The sequence below is a fragment of the Apteryx rowi genome, unplaced genomic scaffold (assembly GCF_003343035.1).
Source record: "Apteryx rowi isolate R43461 unplaced genomic scaffold, aptRow1 scaffold_54, whole genome shotgun sequence".
Lineage (NCBI taxonomy): Eukaryota > Metazoa > Chordata > Aves > Apterygiformes > Apterygidae > Apteryx > Apteryx rowi.
Window position 1 is genome coordinate 2554034 of NW_020450805.1, and position 20379 is coordinate 2574412.

Sequence of the window (20379 nt, forward strand, 5' to 3'; positions counted from 1 at the left end):
GCAACCTAGCTCCTAAAATCATATCCTCTTTTATGTCTCCCGCCTGCTCCATGCCAAAGTTGGCTTTGCCTCACACTGGGCATAAAGGTAGTGGGGCAAACCCAGGACTGCAGAACTGTGCAGTGAACCTTGAAATCTGACTGCTCTAATCCCAACAGAATGGGTCAGACAGTCACGTCTTGAAGCTGCAGTCATGGTCCTTAGTTGTCTCAGAGTCCTTGAAGCATTTTTTCAAGTCTGACAGTTGGGAGAGCAGATATTTGCTCACAGGCCAGTCTCCCTTAATTTACACCGCAGGAAGGTCCCAGTGGTAACAGAGAGAACATGGCTAATCAGTTGCTCCCCGTGGGAGTTAAAAAAAAAAAAAAAAAATCCAACATCCCCTGTACATGACGAAGATGTAGCCCCTAGGCACAGTCCAGCTGAGACTCTCAGCAGCAAGCAGCACTCCTGGGCATCCCATACATAGAAGAACATGGAAAAACAAAATTCAAGAGACATTTATAATTCAGATAAGACAAGCAAAGGATATGACAAGGTGTGGGGAATGTATTTTCAGAGATGGTCACAGCTCTGCTGAAAAGGATGTCTTTGCTCTCGAGATGTGGGCTTATAGGCCAGAGGATGAATCCTTTAAGACAGTCCAGCGTCCATGCTTGAAGAAGTCTTGACTCACAGCTGGAGCTGTCTGTACTAGAAATTCTCACAGCATCCCATGTCCGTACAACCATTCTGCCACCGATATTAATGCCACAGTAATGTCAGCATCTCGTCAAGAGAAGTTCTAAAAAAGTCTTTGTCCGTGCAAAGCATTTGCTGAGCCTGACTAGTCCATTTGCAATAAAACATGAGCAAATCCCAGCACAACAAAGGTGCTGCACAGATCAGTCCATGCATCTGCTGACTCCAGAGGTGTGTCTTTCTCTAAAGGCAGAAATTGCATTGGTGGCTGGAGACTGATGTGATTTGAATTTAAACTCAGGAAAGAAAAATTTTTAGCAAATTTAAGCTAGAAGCTAGAAAACAGCTAGATGAAATGAGGTACCACAAAGGAAAGGAAAACCATCATTCAGAAACCTGCAAGCAGTGATGAACAAAGCAGCCCCATGATCATTCAGCAAATTCGGCTACCATAGAGACAAACACGGATAGACACAAAAAGACAGGCTGGCAAGGAAAGCACCACTCTGTCTATGCCACTCAAAACTGCCTTATTTTCCTCACTGCTTGGGCTCCCTCTCATTCCTCTTGGTTCTTTGGTCTCAACCACGAGCTATCTCCAAAGTGCCTACCTTGGTGCAGACCCAATGGCTTATCAACTTGCACTGTTTCTATCTGCAGACACAGCATAAAACACCACACAACATCCAGAGATCAGCACAGCCAGCAGTTCAGCAAAGTGGCAAATGCCCTTTCTTTGCACACCGGTGCCTGACTTAGGAGGATCTGTGCAGCTGCTGCTTGCAGATCTTCTCCCACAGCAACCAATACAATCTGTGAGGGACTTCTTCCCCCACTTCCTGCATCAGTACATAAGCAACACTGGACCTGGCTTGTGTCCCCAAGAGAGTTAATGGCACAGAGCTGAGAGAAGCCTCCCTCCCCAAGAAATAATGCAACTATGTTCTTGAAAGCATCCTCAACACAGGCAGTCCTTCCAGCCAGCATTCCTCTGAGCTCTGCGCTTCCCATCTCTGACGGGCTGCTACAGATTGCAATCCATATTAAAAGAAGGTCCTCAGAAGCAGTACATGAAAAATGTGCTATGGAGCCCCTGGTGTGATTTTTGCTGGCTGATTACAAGCTCCAACTTCTCCAGAAAGACATAAGCATCATGAAGCCTTTAAGCTGAACAACTGTGAGCCTGCAGGTGTCACACAGAGGCCTCTACATCCAGCAGCAGCCTGGAAAAGTATCAAGTGGAGGATCTATTGCTCTCAATACATCAGCTGTTCTTCTTGGAGTACCCAGCCTTATGTAACTCCTTTGGGAAAGCCTGGATTCCTGAGTGAAGTGCAAGCCACTCCAGTATGTTACCAATCACTCAGAAAAATCCTAAAATGGAGATTTTGGTCTGCAACAGAGAAGCTTGAACAACACAGATGCATTAGCTCAAAACACAGCAAAGGAGCCTCTTCCTTTGTGTTGATGGGGAAGCACTGGCAACAGATCATAGCTTGTGCATTTTCCTGGAGGTGGTAAACAAACAGACACAGCATTTCTGCTTCTTTACAAGTAGTGCAGTAGGAGTTTGACAGAGGAGGGCGTAATTTAGTTTCCTCAGCTTGTCATAACAGGGATCCCAAGCATTTTTAACAATGCACCAATTCTGGCAAGAACAGCAACTGTGCCAGCAAAAATCCTGTCCATTGCAACCTGTTCAAACCTTGGGCACTGGTTTAACTGGTTTCCCACAATATGGAGCACGTTCCATGCTCTGCAAGAATTGGCATGAGGCTGTCCCTACTCAGGCAAATCTACTCCACACAACCTGCCCAAAGAGCTCATCCATAGGGTCTTTGGCCTTCAGGATAAAAGACAAAAACACTTCAAGCACAGCTCCTCTGTGCTACAGCCACAACAAGATGCTTCAACCTTGCCCACAGGCCAAAGTACCACCCACTGTGCAGCACAGAGCTCTGTGATGAGGCCTGCATGGGCCAAGACAGCATGTGCTTGTGCTACCAGTCCAGCATGTTGCTTCTCACTAGAAGCAGCAGTCCTGAACTTGTCAGTGACTACAAAACATACCTGACTAGACAGAGCTTGCAGTAATAGGGTCTCCTTCTCACAAACCTGGGAACTGAAAAATGTAAGTGGATCTGAAAACACTCCTTCCCAGCAGACTCCTGCCAAGTACAGACAGAGCCACCAGTTTTCAGGTACTCAACACACAATGTTACCTCACAAACAGGCACATAATCTGGCAAAATCCCAGTGTCAGCAGTTACCCTGAGCTAGATTCCCCATTTATAAATCTGGGAAATATGTTATTCAGGATTCGCCTTTTTTGCTTTCTCTCACCCCTTCCTCTGGCTGGCCTAGAGGTACACAACACCAGTGAAGTGCAGAGAGGCACTGCTAGGTAGTGACAGCCTGAGAGTATGCATCCACTGGTTTCAACAGTAGACAGTGCTTCAGGAAGCTAGCTTTCATATTCAGCAAAACCAGCTTAATTTAACATTGAAGAGAGAACAATGCAAACTGGATACGATGAGAGCTGGGACTGCCCTGGTGGTGACCGGAGAGGTGGCCTGGTAGGGGCTGAGGGCAGAGCAGAGATGTTAGTTGAGAAAAGATTAACTGGATGGCAGATTTATAGCAGTGGAGGTGGGGGAGGCAACCCCAGCCCAAGCTCCCATTGGCTTTGATGGACTCTTGTAGGCCAGGCCAATGAACGTTCAGAAGGCTCCAGTTTCCCCAGTCCCATTCCCCACTATGAACAGTCAGGAACAGTACTTGGGCACCTGCACCAGCCTGTGTTCCTGCTGGCTTCACTAGGAGAACATGCTCTGAGCATACCACATATTTACCACCGTTTGACTTTCAGAGACTCTTAAATCAGCATAAATGATTTCAAGTCAACTTGACCCACCTTATGAGAGCAAGTAAGTTGTCAAAAAGCTTCAGGACCTGCTCAGTGCAAGGGTTACGGTAGATTGGACTGCCACTGGGCATGTACCCAACCAGGAATCCTCCAGCTTTAGCCTCTTCCATAGCAACGGGCCAGCGAGCTCGTTTCACAACTCCCAGAATGGTATACACACAAAAGCTTATCTGTAACAAGATGAAGAGACATGGAGGGAGCATTTCTTCGCCAGAGCAAAACCCAAATAAATAGATTTTCAGAGAAACCTGTCATCCTCCCATCTCAAGGGGAATACTCTACAGTGAACCTAACATGGTGACAGGACAAACTCTGGTGGGTTTGTTGCCAAGAAAATGCAGCAACCTATTATGATACATTCCATCATCTTTAGGGACCCTTGGCCATGGCAGGACAGCCTAGGAACGTATTAGACAAAGCATCAATGTGTAAGTCTCATGAGTATGCAAACAACTCATTTAGAGGGCAGGGGTGCCCTCTAAAAGGAAGGGTCTATGTCATTACTCCCTCATCTCCTTCATGTGCTGGGATGGATATGAACATCTGCAATCGCACAGTGGTCAAACTGCATTAGCATCAGAGCACAAGCAGAGCTCTATTGACTTTATCTCAGCGTCTTCCACAGACCTAAAGACAGCAATCCATTTACAGCCAGTCCATGAAGTGAAGGCATGTCACTAAAAGCTCAAACAACATGAATCTTCTAGGATGAATTTTAATTATATTCCATGCTGCAGTCTCAGCAGAATGTTTTCCATGCTGCCTGGCTCAAGAAGCACAGTTCACATCACCGTATTTCCAAAAATCATGTTAACCAATTGATTCCCACAAACCTAACTCTGCCACACAAACAGAAGGGAACAGAGTGCTTCACTCTGCTGAATCATCTGGTTTGGCATGGCCTACATGCTCACTAAAGCTCAAAGAGGCAAAAGCTGACCTGTCATTCTGCAGTGTGAAAAACCTCCTGATTTGCACCCTAAAAAAGTGGATGATCAGGAGAGATCTTGTGTGTAGCCACAACACAAATGAGGGCTGTAAGGAGATGAGTCATCTCACTAAGGATTAAGCCTCTCCTGGTAATGATACTCACTCTAGAACGGTTCAGGCCACTAGGATCTTCCAAGACTGGATCAGCAATTTTGTTATCTGCACCCACATAGGAGATAAAGGCTTCAGGATCCGAGAGGACCCTGGCAACAGAAAGAGACAGTGCTAGGGATTATTGTTTGTACCAGGGAACTTTGAGCAGAGCCTTATGCTAGCAATAAACTTCTTAACAAATACAGAACAGTCTAGAGACACTGGCTAGCACTCCCCACTGTTCATGGAAATTTAAGGAAAAGCAGCAGAGATCTGGGCACTCTCCAAACATCTCCAGCTCTCTTGGGCCATGAGGACCCAAAACCTTAGAATCCCTTACAAAGGTGGTACTTCTGGGAAAACTCTTGTGCATGCCCAGCTGTCCAGGGCTGCTGCCTAGAGCTGTGGGACACCTCCATCTGCTTTTAGTAAGGACAGCTCAGCTTCCTGGCAATGAGCAAAAGCATCTTTCATTTCCCATTTTCTGCAAATGCTTTGAGCATGCTGGGAAGTGTCCCTCTACCACCTCCAACAGTTCTTAGATAGCAATTTTCAATAAGCAGCACTTAGACTCAGTTGGCAACTTCTCAAGAGCAGAGGGCTATTATCTCAAGCAACCAACAACTGCCTAGCGCAGAGGTCACCAGGCACCCTACCACCCATTTGGCATGTATATTTCCTATTGAGGCATGTGCTACCTCTGCAATAGCTCCAGCTCAAACCTCAACAGTGACCCATACCTCTGCATCTCTGTGGAGAGCCATAAGCTGGCAACAGGAGCCATGAGCTCCTCCAGGAAAGCTTTCTGCCGCTCATAGTCCTTGAACTGGTTGCTGATGAGGACCAGGGCCTCCATAAGGGCACACTTCTCCATCTGTGTCAGAAGCAGCTCATTGGAGAGCAGCTGCTTCACATGGTTGTACAACATCTCAAAGTTTGGCTGGAAAAAATATCCAAGCAAGAGTGTCATGTGTTTGGTGTGGAGGGGTGTTAATGGGGGAGGCAGGGGTGGGGACTGAGGTTTACTGAACTATGAAAAACAGCTGGAAGAGCATGCCTATGTTTCCTTTTCTTTACATAGCCATCTCCTTCTGAGTCTCAGGTCACCCTAAATGTCCAGTATAACAGCCTCTTTTCTGCCCTACCCCTCTATCATCATCCTGCATCCAGTTTACTTTAAGTCTCCAGAATGACTGACATAAGCAGAGGAAATCTCCCTTCTCTAGGCAGTCATATCTGTTACAGTAGGGTCACACCTCAAAATAGTTCTGGTGCTTTTATTTGCTGGCAGAAAGTACCTTGCTCCCGTGTCTCTAAAGTGCCAGACTTGGGAGTCTTCCCTCTCTTTACTCACAACTAGTCTAATAAATGTTCATATGGTTATCACCATCTCCATAGGAATGACTGAGTTTCTTCCCTACACACTCTAGTCACAACCATGTCTTCCTGTAACTTCGTACAAGCATCAGGAATCACCTGCTTCAGCAAAGTCATCTGAATATACTTTGGGGCAGCTCTGGGCCCTTGGCTCTTCCAGTGAGGATGTTTGGCTGGCTGTGGGGAAGGGGGAGTTCAGGGAGCAGTAGAATGAGACAAAGATAAAGCCACTAATTGTTGGCAGTTGTTGCAAAATGCAAACTGGAACCTCTAAATGACCTTAATTAGCATCCTCAAAACAGCTGCTGGAGATTAACCTGTAGCACAAATTGAGGGTCTCACAAAATTTGTTTAAACTAGCAATGTGCTCTGGTGCTCCCATACCTCTAGAGCCATCCAAACACAAACAATGCTAGAGAAAGGAGTTCAGAGCTACTTGGTTCAGCAAAATCAAACAAAACATTAGCTGGTGGATTTTAAAAGTAAATAATCCATGTCTGTATTTTCTAACTTCCTCAAGATAATCCAGAAGACAAATACTCTCCTTTTGCTCCTTCATTCTTTTAAGTAAGAGAAGAAAGTCTGGAAATCAGTCATGGCTAATGTCCTCAGCTAAGGAATCAGTCGAGATCACCATAAATGACAAAACCAAAATTCAGCAAATGTACCCATAAAACTGTTCCAGTGCTGCCTGTCTCCTCCTCCCTTTCTCCTTTGGATTTAACTCATTTCAACTCTTCAGGCAGGAAATTTTCCTTAATACATACCAAGGTCTCTTACTGTTACCTCAAACATGAGAACCACTCAAGCATGGGGAGTGTGGGTGGGGGGAATAAATCACTTTGTTGATATTTGTGCAGCAGAAGTGTTTCCTTGAAGAAAAACAGGGGCTGCAGCCAAGGAAACTGAAAATCCTACAAAATCCAGCTGAAATTGAAGCAAGGCTCCTTAGGACAGTTGAATTTACATACCAGGACAAGCTGGGGGTAATCCCGACACATCTTTATGATAGAGGAGCATGCATGCCTTCTCACATTCTTCACTGCTCGGGTTCTAGGAGCCTGGACAAACATAACAAACTTCAATGCAACAAAACAAAAAGTTCAGACAAATGCAGGGTATCTTCAAGAGACAAATCCATTACATATAATTTTCTGCACTGTTGAGTGCAGATCAAAGAAACGCTTCCACCTCCCTTCTCCTGCCCACAAGCAATCACATAGCAAAAGCCAATTCCCTCTGGAGCTATAGCCAACCCAAGAAGCCCACATCCAGACAAGCTGTGCTCTAGGAGTGAGGATGTCATGGATCTTATCGACTATATCAAGACTCTAAGCATTCCCAAAGCAGCTGGCAGTTTTACAGCTGCCCTTCACAGCCACGTATGCCAACCACTGAAGAGTATCAGCAGCTAACAATGAATTTAACTCTCAGGAGGGCCAGCACAGAATTGTATACCCAAGTGCATTGGCCTTGGGCCTGTGCCTGCGGCCTTCTAAACTTGTAAGCCAAGGTTATTAAGCTATGCCAACAGAGAAGAGATCAATTGTCTATACTCCCCTGCCCTTTCCAGGAGCAGGACTATACGTGAGAAGCTTACTACAGTGGAGTCTTCAGACTCTGCATGCTCTAAAATATAATATAATTTGATCCAACTATTACAGCATATTAAAAGAGAATAATCCAGACATACCTTACTTTCTTCTATAACTTCAAAAGTAACTGAAGCAAACAGCTGTGAGAAAAGGGAGGAAAAATCCAAAAACCCATGTCACTTGTTAATATCTAGCACTCACTTGTATTGTGAGCTCAAGGAACAGATCATAAGATATTGGTGCAATTTCATTAAGTCAGTGAAGAACCCTTGACTAAGTTGAAAGATGAATCATCAGCACAAAGAGGCCTTGAAATCAACCATGGTATTTATTGGCCAGAGAGTGCACTTYATGTTTCCCAGCCCTAAATTGTAACATTATGTTTGTGTTGACTGAGTCTTGTTCAAGGAGAAACAGTATCTCAATTTTCCTGTTTTTAATGCAAGGAGTAGTCCTTGCTTCATAGGAAGCTCAAGAGCATTAATTAACGCCATCTAGTACAAGGGCCTTACTCCACTCAAAACCTACTTGATTTTAGCACGGTCTGCAGGTGCCTACCTTGGAAAGGACTTGTGGTAGGTATTCCGGTCGGTAAGTGACAAACGGGAAGAGAGCAGAGACATTGGTGAGCACACAGGACAGGATGAGAGGATCCTTTGTTTCAAAATTAAGGACAAGCTGCAGCAGATCTATGCCATCATTTACTGGGATTTCCTACAGGAGGTAGGGTAAAAAGAGGGAGAAGAAGGAAAGAAAAAAGCAGGCAACACTCAGCACTTCAGTCTGTAACATACATCCTAGAGCTCCTAGAGCCAGGCCAAGGAGCTGCTGCTGCGATATCAAACCCCTCAGTTGAAGACAGCTGTCCTCAAAGCAGAAAGAAAAGCAGTGGAGGCCTCAGTTTACCTGTATGCTATGTGTACTTGCTGAGGGAAAAAGGATAGCAGCACTGCCATTATTGCTCAGGCAGTCTTAAGATGCCAGTCTGAAGTCCCTACTATTGTTTGCACCTCTAGGAAAGGCAACTCTCTCTCATTTTGTCTCCTGATTCTCCTTTTCACTCCAACAGATTTCATGCTTAATCAGCTAAATCAACCCTTATAATTATTTTACTGTAATCAGAATGATGAACTAAAGTGCATGAGCAGCTTAATCCAATAAAACGCCAGTTTACAGGAGTCTAGGAAAAAATTGCTTTCCTTCAGATTTGTCTGCTGTTGAACAAACAGCAGAGAGAAAATGCATCTCATCTTCTGATCTCCTACTCCTTGAGCATGAGTTTCTCTCATTGAATTAAAAACACAAAAAAGAAAAATCAAATCAGGGTATGATTAAAAAAATAAACTCAGGAAATTTCCACCTAAGCTGTCCTCTTCTCCTCTAGCAAGGCACTACGTAAAAGTATGCCACCTCAGTGCTCTCCTGTGACTTCTTGTGGAGTAGCATCCAGAACCAGGACAGAATCTGTCCTGACATCCAGAATCCAGAACCTGACAGAGAAAGCCAGTATGAGATTGGTCTCATCTAAAGCGTCACTGCTCCTCAGGATAATCACTCACCAAACAATCTGGGTTTTTGCATGGAGGTAAATGCTTACAAGATTTTCAAAGACAACACAGCTGAAAAACACCCATGTCAATTCAGAACAAGCCAGGAAAGCAGGCAAGAGCATTTGGTACACATACGTCTTTATCCAGGGTTCGAAACATCTGGCTGATGACGCTCTCTGAGAAGAAGGTCATGGCATCCCACTGAACAAAGGAGGGAGAGAAGATGGAGCAGAGACCTTCGCCTGTCTTAGCTGTAAGGAAGAGAACACTGGAGCTCTCACCATGCTCCTCCCATCACACACAACACCAGCCCCATAAGCTCTCATAATGCAACATTTTAGTGCTCAAGTATTTCTGCCACACTCTTCTCCCTGCAGATGCCTGGCAGGGATGCACTGGAAGCAATTAAGGTACTCCAGTATGATTTGCCTACTCAAGTGAAAGGTCCTGAGCCACAAGTCTGATCTTCAAGATACTACAGGCTGCAACACCAACAAATCACAGAAGCAAAAAGAAAAGGAGGGACCACAAGCCCAGATTCAGCACTGCAGGCAAGACCGCACTCAATGTGACCTTGCAGGGCACCAAGTGGCTTTCAGGGGAGGAAAGCAAGGTGACTGACAGAAGGATTTGCCAGTCAGGCTGAACTTCCCTTGAAAAAAAATAACTGATATGCTACAGTGATGACAAGGTCCAAATAATTGTAAAGTTATATCAAAGGGAAAGTGATGCATCTGCTTTGCAAAGAGATTTTGGGGAAGGAAAAGAAGGAGTTTCCCCAATAGCCTGAGGCTCTACAGTAGCTATTGTGGAAGCAGGCTACAAAAGGTTCATTTTGTGGGGGTTTGTTTTTATTTTTAACTTGCAAAGACCTTGAAAGCCTGAAAACCTAATGTAGGGTCCTGGTCCCCCATCAAAAAGTGTGGTTTAGGAAAAAGGCAAGGAAGTTGCTTCTTGGCTTGAAAAGGAAGCTAAATCCCACATGTATATTTATATATTTTTTTCCTCAGATAACTTACAGTTCATGGGTCCAGTATCAACAGGAGCTGTCAGTTGGTACTTCAGCCATTCCCCAGCCATTTGGAAGCCAGTTCGAGGGTCCAGACGACAAGCCATCCTCATCACCTCTCCTTGTTGGGCTCGAAAAGCTGCAGTGAARATTGGACACATGCAACAAGCTGACGCTACAAACGCTCCCTCCCCAAAACTCACCCTGCACCTTTCCGGACCTGGGAACATTCTGGACTGTTGCTCTGGCAGTAGCTATGCAGTAAGCCCAAACATTTAGATGGTAAACAGCATGGACAATTTTTTGAAGAGATATAAATGGATTTTAAAATGAAATAACATAAATACAGTTAAAATGTAGTAAGAATTATGAAAAAAATCTATCCTAAACCCAGATTTACTACAATTGAGCCTCTATTTCTCAAACTGTACATATTTGCTGCTTACAAAGCACCATGAAACATTGAGATGTTAAACCAGCATTAGATAACCACCACTTCCTTCAACTAAACACTTATTTTTTCCCCCCAGATTATTTAACTTAATCCAGGTCAATAGCAGGTTCTAGGCTGAAAAGCTAATGGTAACTTGAAAAAAACCCCAAGAAGTCTTGTTTTCATTTTCAAAGCTATGAACAAAAGTAAAGTATAAGAACAGGAATTCCATTTGTTTCAAAATCTTCCAGCACAGGACCACACAAAAGAATCAGCTCAACTGACTACAGATGAAACTTGCATTGTTTAAAAAAGATGCTTATCAAATAAATTTGTTTTGTATTTCAAACCCGTTTTATCTTCTTATATATGTAACACTGTCAAGATCATTTAACTCCCTAAAACTAATTCTGGCTTTGTGCGTTTAACTGCCTTGTGATTTCCACCCAAGTAGATTTAATACCATAAATAAAACCCAGCTAATCTAATAAGCAATACAAAAATGCGACACTCGACATCTTCAAACATAAATGTAAAAACTAAGAATTTAAGTAATTTATTATAGCTCAACATATAATTCAATAAAGTATACAGTATATCCTCCCAGCCACCAAGTACGTACCAGACTATACCAGCCAATGAAAACCAATCTCATTTTCAGGAAGTAAAACACAAAACAAAAATAAAATTATAAAAATTAAGGGCTCCCTCTTTGCTGATTTAAGATAATGATTAAGACCAGCTATTTACATTGATCAACCGTAACTACTGGGACTGAGGCAGAAGCTTCTCAGCAGGGTGAAAACAATTTCCTTTCAGCAATGACACTTAACATCTTGTGTAAGCTGCCTTCCTCTTCTAGTCACTGAACAGGACTCCAGGCTAATGTTTCCTCCTCCAGGCGATCAAAAAGCCCATTTTCTTTGACACTAGGTAGTGAGGGCTACTTGGCCACCTGCCTGGCCAGCAGACAAAGTAATAGACAAATGCTATCAAAGAACCACCAAAATGAAATGCCTGAGCTGCCACAGGAAATCTCAAATTCACTCAACTCCAAGATCTAGGCTGAAAGTGTCAAGATAGGACTGGCAGCTGCCAAGACAACACGGTAGGCTCCAAGCTCAGCCAGCAACTGAAAATAAGAGGAAAGTCACAGAAAACGGCATCCGCACTGGGGCAAGGGCAACTTACAGTTGAAGAAGGCGTTGAAGTCCTCATCACTGTCAAAATCAAAGCGAGAGTATTCACAACTGGGGCTGTCTGTTTTAGAGGGAAAGCCCACCTGGAGACAGAGTGGACAAGGTCAGGAAGGAAGAGAAGCCACCCATCACAGCTAATACCAGCTTCAAGGAGATGAAGACTAAAGGCAAGGAGCAAACAGTGAAATGCTGAGATTAGTGCTGTTGCTCAGCAGCCTGGTGATTGTGTCTCTGGCAGCCACAATAAAAATTTCAGTTTCTCCCCCACGATCTGCAGGCCATGTTCACCCAGGCTCCTATTCACACTGACCTGGCCACAATTCTCACATACCTTCACTAGGTTGGTCATAGATGCCCGAAGATACTTGGGAATCATACCCAGCAACAAGGGGTCCCGAGACAGAACTTCATGCCGAAAGAGGGCTCCCCAGGTGATCTGGGTGGAAGAGCGCAGAAACTGTGGGGAAGAGAGGGGAAAGAGTGGGAACAGAGAAGGTTTTCAGTGCTGGGATCTCCACTGCTAACATTTAAGTGTTGCAATCAGAAGGCAATAGTAAATTACACTGACTATTCTGTTGAGGACAAGGCACCTTGCAGGCTCAACCCAAACTTCCATAAAGCCAAAAATCTCTCTAAATAAATGCTTGGGCTTATTTCAAATGCTGCAATTCCTACTCAGCACCTCCGTGTCAGGCACTGTTCCTAATGGGGCAGTGAAACAGGAGAAACCGCTTTGCGTTACATATCTTCAGTTGAAATGGAGAGACTGCAAAGCCTTACCCAGCTGTCAAGTATGTGGCACCTGGAGTTCTGCAGTCTTCTATAGGTTAATTTAGCTGTGCATTCACACATTCATATACAGACACACACACACACATATTACATTAAAGACTTTCATTCCTTTACATACCTGGCTGGGATGGGTTGTGAAGGCTAAAAATGAGTCGAGGTATTTTCCAAAGTTGGTTGGGGTTTCCACATCAGAATCTGAGCCCTGTTAGGAAGACAAACAATTTCAGACAAAATACTAACTTTATGTCATGCCAGGTCACAAGTGGTATGTCTCTGAGTAAAGCAGGTGTGCTATATTCAAGGCCACAGATTGTAAAGAAGGGGAGAAGAAACCACAGTAGAACAAGTGAGTTTTTCTGAAACTGGTGTAGCTTGAAGAGTAGCAAGTTTTGCTGACCAGTCTGGAGGTGCCAGAGACAGCACCATGCTCATTTGAAAGAAAAAAAGTTGACTTCTCAGATCCTCAAGTTCAGTTAAAGCCAACTGCATAACCATGACTGTTGCTGTATGTCACAGCTGTGTTCCCATTGGGTCAAGAGCACCCAGCACCAGCTAAGTGGGGCAGTTCTTAACTGCAGAATTCCGCATTTAAATACACTCAGATTTCACTCCCACTCCTCCAAATGCTTCCTGTATTTAATGTATTGACATCTCTTACTAATAACATTCTAGGAGGTCTGACAGGAAAACAAATTTCAGCACGTGCCATAAATTTGAGTTTCTGCTACTCCTCTCTAACTGTAACCTGACCTGTTGCCCTCAAGATCCCCATTCTGAAGCTGTACAGCTCAGTGCTGCCTCTCTGGAGTGAGTCCATATCAGAGGACCCAGATCCCCATCTCATTACTTCATCATGGACTAACAGCAAGTGAAGTCACCATTGCCGGAGGTAATTACTCATCCTGTGTTTGCTGTCCATTCTTGCCAGGATTTTTGTGGCACCCCTGCCTCCTCCTCCCCCCCCTCCAAAAAAAACACCCCAAAGGGTTTTTTTCTTTCCCCTTCCTGTGAAAATTTACTCTGCTCTACCACTTCTCACAGGCTGGCTGCCTCAGCTTCCCCACAAATAGCATCTCTCAACAAGCCTGCCTTCCTTACTATAGAAGCAGTGTGCTGAATTTGGGGGGGGGAAGTAGGGGAGGGCATTCAGCAGACAGTACAGCACCCAAATTATCAGTGTGCATCTTCCTCTCAACACTGACACAAATAGTGTTAGAAGGATGAACAGCAGGAAGACAAAGTTTTTTCTTTTCTTAGGTTGGTAGAAGAACAAACAGATATACTCTTTTGAGTTAATTTAGTGTGGAAATTTAAAAGGCTTCCAACATGGGAATAATTTTGCTGAGCAGCTTTCCTGTAGCAGTAGAGACAGCAAGAAACCTAAACCATTTTCAATAATGCTTCAGCATTTCACAAAGGTAACAGGAGATGATTCTTGGTGACAGCAGAGGCCTGGAACCAAGACACATCCCCTCCATTCTACATTCCTAAGACTTGGCAGGATACAGTTACCCCACCGTCAAGCAGACGTATTTCTGCCTCTTCCAAACATGTGGAGAGAACCTTAGGGCTCTAGAGCCAACCACACTCAGATGAGGGTTGCCTTGTTCCCAGCCCTGAAAACCAGCTTTGCCAGGACTGCTGCTGGAATCAGCAGAGACTTACTGCTGGAATTAGTAGAGACTTACCAGCAGCGCACACAGCTGGCTGCCCAGCGCACACAAAACTTGGCAAAGTCTTTTCAAGAAAACATAGTGCTTCTCCACCAGGCCTTCCCCATCTGCTGTCCTGGGAATGAGGAGAATGGAAAATACAGGGTGGCAGTTACACGTGCTGTAAGTGACAGGCACACTGCTATCTTGTAGATAAAAAGAGCACTAGAGCAATTTGATTCTATCACGGTGGGATTTCCTTTGCTACTAATGACACAATACTTAATTGAAGTCTAAACCCTTTAGATTGGATTCTCTCTCAGAGTCCCTCCTGATCAGTTTTAGTCCAAAGGAGAGAGTTGGGGAAGCTGAGATATTCATCCCACTTTGTTCTTCAATTACAGAATTTGACAAAACTGCAGTTTTTCAGGTTTTGCAAAAAATAGTGTTTTTGTTCTTTTCTAATCCAACCCCAGCTTGCTGCGGTTAAGCAGCAAGATCTTTTGCAAATTAGATCTGGAAAGTCGTTTGTATGCAGTTTTGTGTGAAATTACAGCAGCAGGATGGTACTCACTGGGCAGCGGAGAGAATGTAGTGCATGGCAACGTCTCCAAATAAGACCATTAGAGGCTTCCGATCCTCCAGCTTCCCCTACACATAAAGTAAGCCAAATGCCTCAATTAGAACATGAGTATTTCTTGTGGAGTTGGAAGACTCCCTAGTTGTTCTTCCATCTGGGGAGTGGGTTGTTTTCCACAAGCGATCTTAGTGAAAAGCATTACCAAAAAATATCTAAGCCATTCTTGATTTCAAGCAATTTCCCCCAGCAACTCCACCACAGGAACTTTAAGCTGAAAAACTGATCCTCGCACATTAACCTTTCTTCACTGCAGACTGGCTGGTTACTTAAAGGCAGCTGATGAACAGTCAGCCTAGACACTAAGATTCTTGTAAACATGGAGGGTCACAGCACCTGTTTAAGTCCTTTTATCATTGCTCTGAGGCACTAAGCTGCTAGGTGACACAGCTAGGTGACAATATTTCCCACCTCCCAGTTGTAGAAAGCATCAAGGACAAGAAAAAAAATTCAGTAGGGATCCCCAACTTCAAAGCTGTGAGGAGAGGCAGGCACAGAAGTTGGAGAGGGTTCCAACAATCACTCTACGTACTGTACTGGTACAACGTTCACTCTAAATGTCATTAACAAGAACAGCCAAAAACGAGTAGAACTTTGTTTCCTTAAATAAATGGGCAAAGACACCCTTGCTTAATCTGAAGAAATATACAGGAGAGGAGGAGGAAAAAAAAAAAGTGGGGGTTGGGGGGGTGTCAGAGGAGCCAAGGAGAAATTACTCACTTTCCTGCTGACAGCAATCAGGAGACATTCAGCTGCTCCTATTTGGAGCTCAGGTTCATTTAGGAGCAGACACAACATCTCCAAGAGCTTGCAGTTGTCTGCTGTGATGTGGCTCAGGGCCACCCAGTCAATGTAGCCAGCCAAGGTGTTGAGTGCTGCAATCCCCACACGGCAGTTTGCCTGGGCCTGCAAACAGAGAAGAGCCAAAAGGTCAGAGTCAAAGAGAACATCTATTCCCACCTAAAGCTGTCCACTCCCCAGAGGAACAATAGCAAGAACTGCCCTGAGAGAGCAAGGTGGCAGCAAAAGGGTCCACGTCCTCACACTAAGGAAGTCAGTCAAGGACTGCGCATTTCTCCACTTGTGCACCTCTCACTTCTCCAGAAGAGTTTATACTATGGGTGGACAAGCCAGGCTGTAAATGAGAACTGCAGGTAACAGACTCCAAAGTCTGACAGAGGACTGGTTCTAAACAACCTTACAAATGACTAATGCATTAACTCTTACACAGCTGCACTCACCTTTGGCTCCTGACCCAGATCAGCCTTCTGAAAAAGAAAACAAGAGATGGTAAGTGAGCAGCTACAGCACACACTTCCACCCAGCCTCTGCTGGACAGGCTTATTCTTGAGAATGCAGCTGGAAGCAGCTTCACAGAACAGCTCCCCAGTGAAAGAGGCTGCAATACAGTCTGCAGCTCAGGACATCACTACAGCCATCACAACCACTTCCACAGCCCCCTGGCAGGTAAGAAAACCGAACTTTCAATTGCAAGTTCAGCCACGATTTCCTTCTCATCCAAAAGATGACAATTCAGTCAGCAAGCACCAGGGAAGACACAACGCACAAGAAGGAAAGGCATTTCAGTGCTTCCTGGAAGCTTCCAGGGAAGATGCTTTTGTCCTTTCAGAGCATCTTACATCCAAGAGCCAGGCTCTGAAAGATGTGGGTGGCTTCTATCTTATCCTTTCCACACATCAGTCTTATAAGTGATTTGTTCATGGTCAGAAAAGCAGCAGGTGAGAGCTGGGGCAAGAGCTTACAAGCCTGACTTCCAGTTCCAAACACTTAGCAGCAGTAATGCACTGCTTGTACCATCTTTTCGCCTAACTAATGCAAAGGCAGTTTGTGTGCCACAGACACTCGGGTTTGATTGGTTTTTCATATTCAAAGACACCACAAGCATATCTTTCTGCTGCAAGGTTTTGGTTTGGAAACTCTGTCCATTAACATATTCTCTGCAGTGATTTTAAGTCACTCTGTGCCTGAACAGTTTAACAACTGAGCCACTGAAGCAGAACCGTGTTCTTACAAGAACCGCAGATTACGGTTTTGGGGAACTGTACATGGTCTCCACCAGTGTCAGTGTACAGACATGTAACTGAACACCCAACCCTCAGAATTTACCCTGTGCACAAACATCCCAAAGATCTGCTAACCTGTGGAGTGGTGAGGGCTYCTTGTTCCTGGGGTGCTCCAACCTTGCCAATCAGAAAGATTCCACCGTTAGCAGAAGCAGCCACACTTCAGAGCCTCAAGCATTGCAATTCAAACCTTACCTGGAAATGCATTTCAACCAGACTACAAAACGCACCAGGGTTTCCCACCCACCACCATGAACTGCACATAGAACTGCCTGCTCTACAGCAGGATTTGCTGTTAGTGCATCAGGAAAATGTATGGAAGTCAAGATAGGATAGGCTTTTTCATTGCCTCCCAGCTTCATGTTTAGTGTAACTCCAGATTTTAACTCACAAAGAAAAGAAGTACACATAAGCAGCTATTTCTAGACTGGTCTCTGATGTATGCTTCACCTTCTCCGATCTAACTCCTTCTTATGGGAACAGCCTGGGGTAGAGATCTGCCATCACCTCCTATCTTGACCAACTTGAATGCCTCTGACACCAGATAAGAATTCAGGAAAGATGACGCCTCTTTAGGCAAAAGGCAAGAGCATTCCTCAGCACATCTTGACAGAAAAGGGCTTCCTGACCTGAACTGTAGGAGAAAAGGACCAGACAGACCCAGATACAATGCTGAGACACCAAAAACTTGCGCATTTTGGTGCATTGACATGAAGATGTAACTGCAGCAAAAGACAGTGGATGTATGCCCAGGATGACATCTCTTTACCAGTGTTGTTGTCTAAGCTACCCCAAATCAACCCATTTCTGTCACAACCACACCTTCATTTGCTAAGCTGTACACCCGTAGTGTCAGCCAGATGAGTGGTTCAATAATAAGCATGATGCACACATTTACTCAAGAGATTTACACTAGCAAATCCAAACTATCAATGTCAATCCTGTCACCTTGTGTACTCAGGCTTTTTGATCAGTGCAGGCTTCCTAGGTCACAGCAGAACCCTTCCCTAAATCTACAGTCACAGATTTCAGACAGTTTCTTGCACTTGTTTCCCAGATGATTCTCAAGTTCCTAAAAGCCTCCAGCACTGACTGAACCTAAGGAAAAGAGACTCTTACCATGCGTCTGTATTTGTTGACATTCTGCTGCAAGGTAGTAAGTAGGAAGCTGAAGATCTTCTCCATGTTCTGGGTGAGGGTTTGCTGGATATCTCGTCGCCGCTGGGTAGGCAGTGTTTGAAAAGTCACCACATCCTCTGCCAAACGTAGGAGGATGAACATCACCAATTCTGTCTGTGTTTCCTGATGTAGCAAAATGAAACACACTTCATGAATCCAGCTGAAACATTAAAACCTTTAGAGACCAGCTGAGAGGTGAAGAGAGAGTGAGCGAGCTTGCATGAAGGTACAAGTCATAGCTTGTGGAAACAGACAGAAGGTCTACCTCTGCTAAAACCATCTGGAATAACTGAATCTTACAGGSATATTTGAGCCTACCTTGCTCAACCATGAGTTAGGCTTTCCTCAGGATGGCAGAAGACTGAAACCTATGCTATGAGCCAGTGGAAGAGAACAGACAGGTATGTTTCATACCCCTTGCTTGGAGAGGGTATCCAGCTCCTTTAGCATATCAGGCCAGTGCTGAGGCCATTCACGCTTGATCATCTCCACCACAATGCGAGACAGAACATCCTTAATATGACTTTCCTCCTCTAGAATACTTTGAGTTCCCTGTAAGAGAAAGGGGGCAGAGTTATACAAGCAGTAAACCCCATGACATTCATCATTCTGACCCAGGAGGTAAAGTGGCTGGAAATATTCTAGACAGCACAAAAGGGAAGGAAAAAAAAAACCCCAAACCCCAACCCCCCATCACAAACAAACAGCTCTTGATCCTAGCTACCTTGAAGGGCACTCCCATCCTCCCATATGCCCACAACTAGTGAATTCTGGGCACCAAAAGGATTTTCCTGAAAGGGAGGTCACTTGGTCATGAGAGCAATTGCATCTATAGAGTAAAAATGACTAAGATAACGACTTTAGCATTCTTGCAAAGGACAAAAGTGTTCACATTTACTGAACATCCTTCTAAGAAAAGCAAAAGTAGCTTATATGTCTCATAAAAGCCTCACAACTTCCTGCCATTTGAGGTAGCAAGGTTATCCTGTACACGAGCTGACTAAGGCACACAGAAATGCGCTGGAACAGTAAGGGACATACAGTAAAAAAGTAATGAAACCCAGAACTGAATTCAGGCCCTCTATGGTAATTAATTGAAGTTTTTTTTTTTTTTTTTTTTTTTTCATTTTCACTCCCACTTTCCATCTCTAAGTGAAAGAATCATGCCTCAGAGTACAGTATGGGGGAGAAGGTACTTACACTAGATATAAGGCCCATGACATTATTCTTCAGATAAACCTTCTCCAGGCGAGGCATGTTGTTCCAGCGGAACCTGTTCAATAGAATAATAATAAAAAAAAAGACACAAAGAACATCAGATCAAAACACTTACAAAAAACTCTGACCTGATTCTCAATGAACTGTCACTTCTTTACCTAAATTAAAGGGAATGAGACTCTACAGCTCAATATTCTGCCATTGCCCAATCTCTTAATGAAAACATTGAGTTAAAATTACTGCTGGCAAATGGGTGTGCACCGCTGAGGTCAACAGACACCAGAAGCAGCAGCAAAAGCACAAAGCATCAGGTCTGTGGCTGTCAGAGAGAGGAATCTCAGAACTCAACTAATACAAGGATTCCTGGTTAGCGTGAGACTAATGATAGGGAACACTGCAGAGACCTACCGATAACCCCCTGCACCTACTTACATCTTGAAACATTAGTGTGTCTTAGAGCTCTGACTTAACGTAACCAAACCACCTGAAAGCTGTTTTCTCTGCTCCTTGTTTTACAGAGAACAAAATAACCACAGAGCAGGGCAGCAACTGGCCCCTGCAGCAGAACAGGCTCTGTGTCCTGAAACCCACTCCCCTGCACCAGGAGGCCCCAGCCGGGCGCAGAGCTAAGGTTGGTGGGCAGCTGCATGGACGCAGGCCGGCACTCTTGCCCAGCGGCGGGGGCGCGGGCAGCTGGGCGTGCTCTCTTACTTGACCACATGCTCCAGGATCTGCAGGCCGAAGTGCCGGACGATGGCGGTCTGCGTCTTCTCGGCCAGCTTCAGCCCGCAGGGCACGCAGATAGGGCACTTCTCCTTGAACTCCTCGCAGAACTGGGGAAGCGGCGGGCAGACACCCAGCAAGTAAAACGTGAGAGCGGTAGGACAGCATGGAGAAGGGAGGAGGGAGGGGGACCCCGGGAAAAGGGAGGAGAAGGGGATCCCAGGAAAGGGTGGGGGAGAGG

The 20379-nt window shown here is 44.8% G+C and overlaps 1 protein-coding gene across 1 annotated transcript in view; it reads right to left on the minus strand.

The window, feature by feature from the left end:
• Positions 1-20306, minus strand: part of XPO5 (exportin 5) — a 30537-nt gene extending 10231 nt beyond the window's left edge. Inside the window, exons 1-21 of the mRNA XM_026081217.1 lie at positions 20286-20306; positions 20127-20248; positions 19398-19470; positions 18612-18749; positions 18138-18320; positions 17094-17135; positions 16176-16202; positions 15655-15840; positions 14872-14948; positions 14334-14433; positions 12764-12847; positions 12185-12310; positions 11846-11936; positions 10232-10360; positions 9348-9463; positions 8221-8376; positions 7761-7802; positions 7039-7128; positions 5431-5630; positions 4701-4800; positions 3596-3777 (exon numbers count right to left, since the gene is read on the minus strand). Coding sequence (XP_025937002.1) covers positions 3596-3777; positions 4701-4800; positions 5431-5630; positions 7039-7128; positions 7761-7802; positions 8221-8376; positions 9348-9463; positions 10232-10360; positions 11846-11936; positions 12185-12310; positions 12764-12847; positions 14334-14433; positions 14872-14948; positions 15655-15840; positions 16176-16202; positions 17094-17135; positions 18138-18320; positions 18612-18749; positions 19398-19470; positions 20127-20248; positions 20286-20306 — 2285 coding nt within the window. The remainder of the gene's footprint in view (positions 1-3595; positions 3778-4700; positions 4801-5430; positions 5631-7038; positions 7129-7760; positions 7803-8220; positions 8377-9347; positions 9464-10231; positions 10361-11845; positions 11937-12184; positions 12311-12763; positions 12848-14333; positions 14434-14871; positions 14949-15654; positions 15841-16175; positions 16203-17093; positions 17136-18137; positions 18321-18611; positions 18750-19397; positions 19471-20126; positions 20249-20285) is intronic.
• Between the last annotated feature and the right edge of the window lie 73 nt (positions 20307-20379).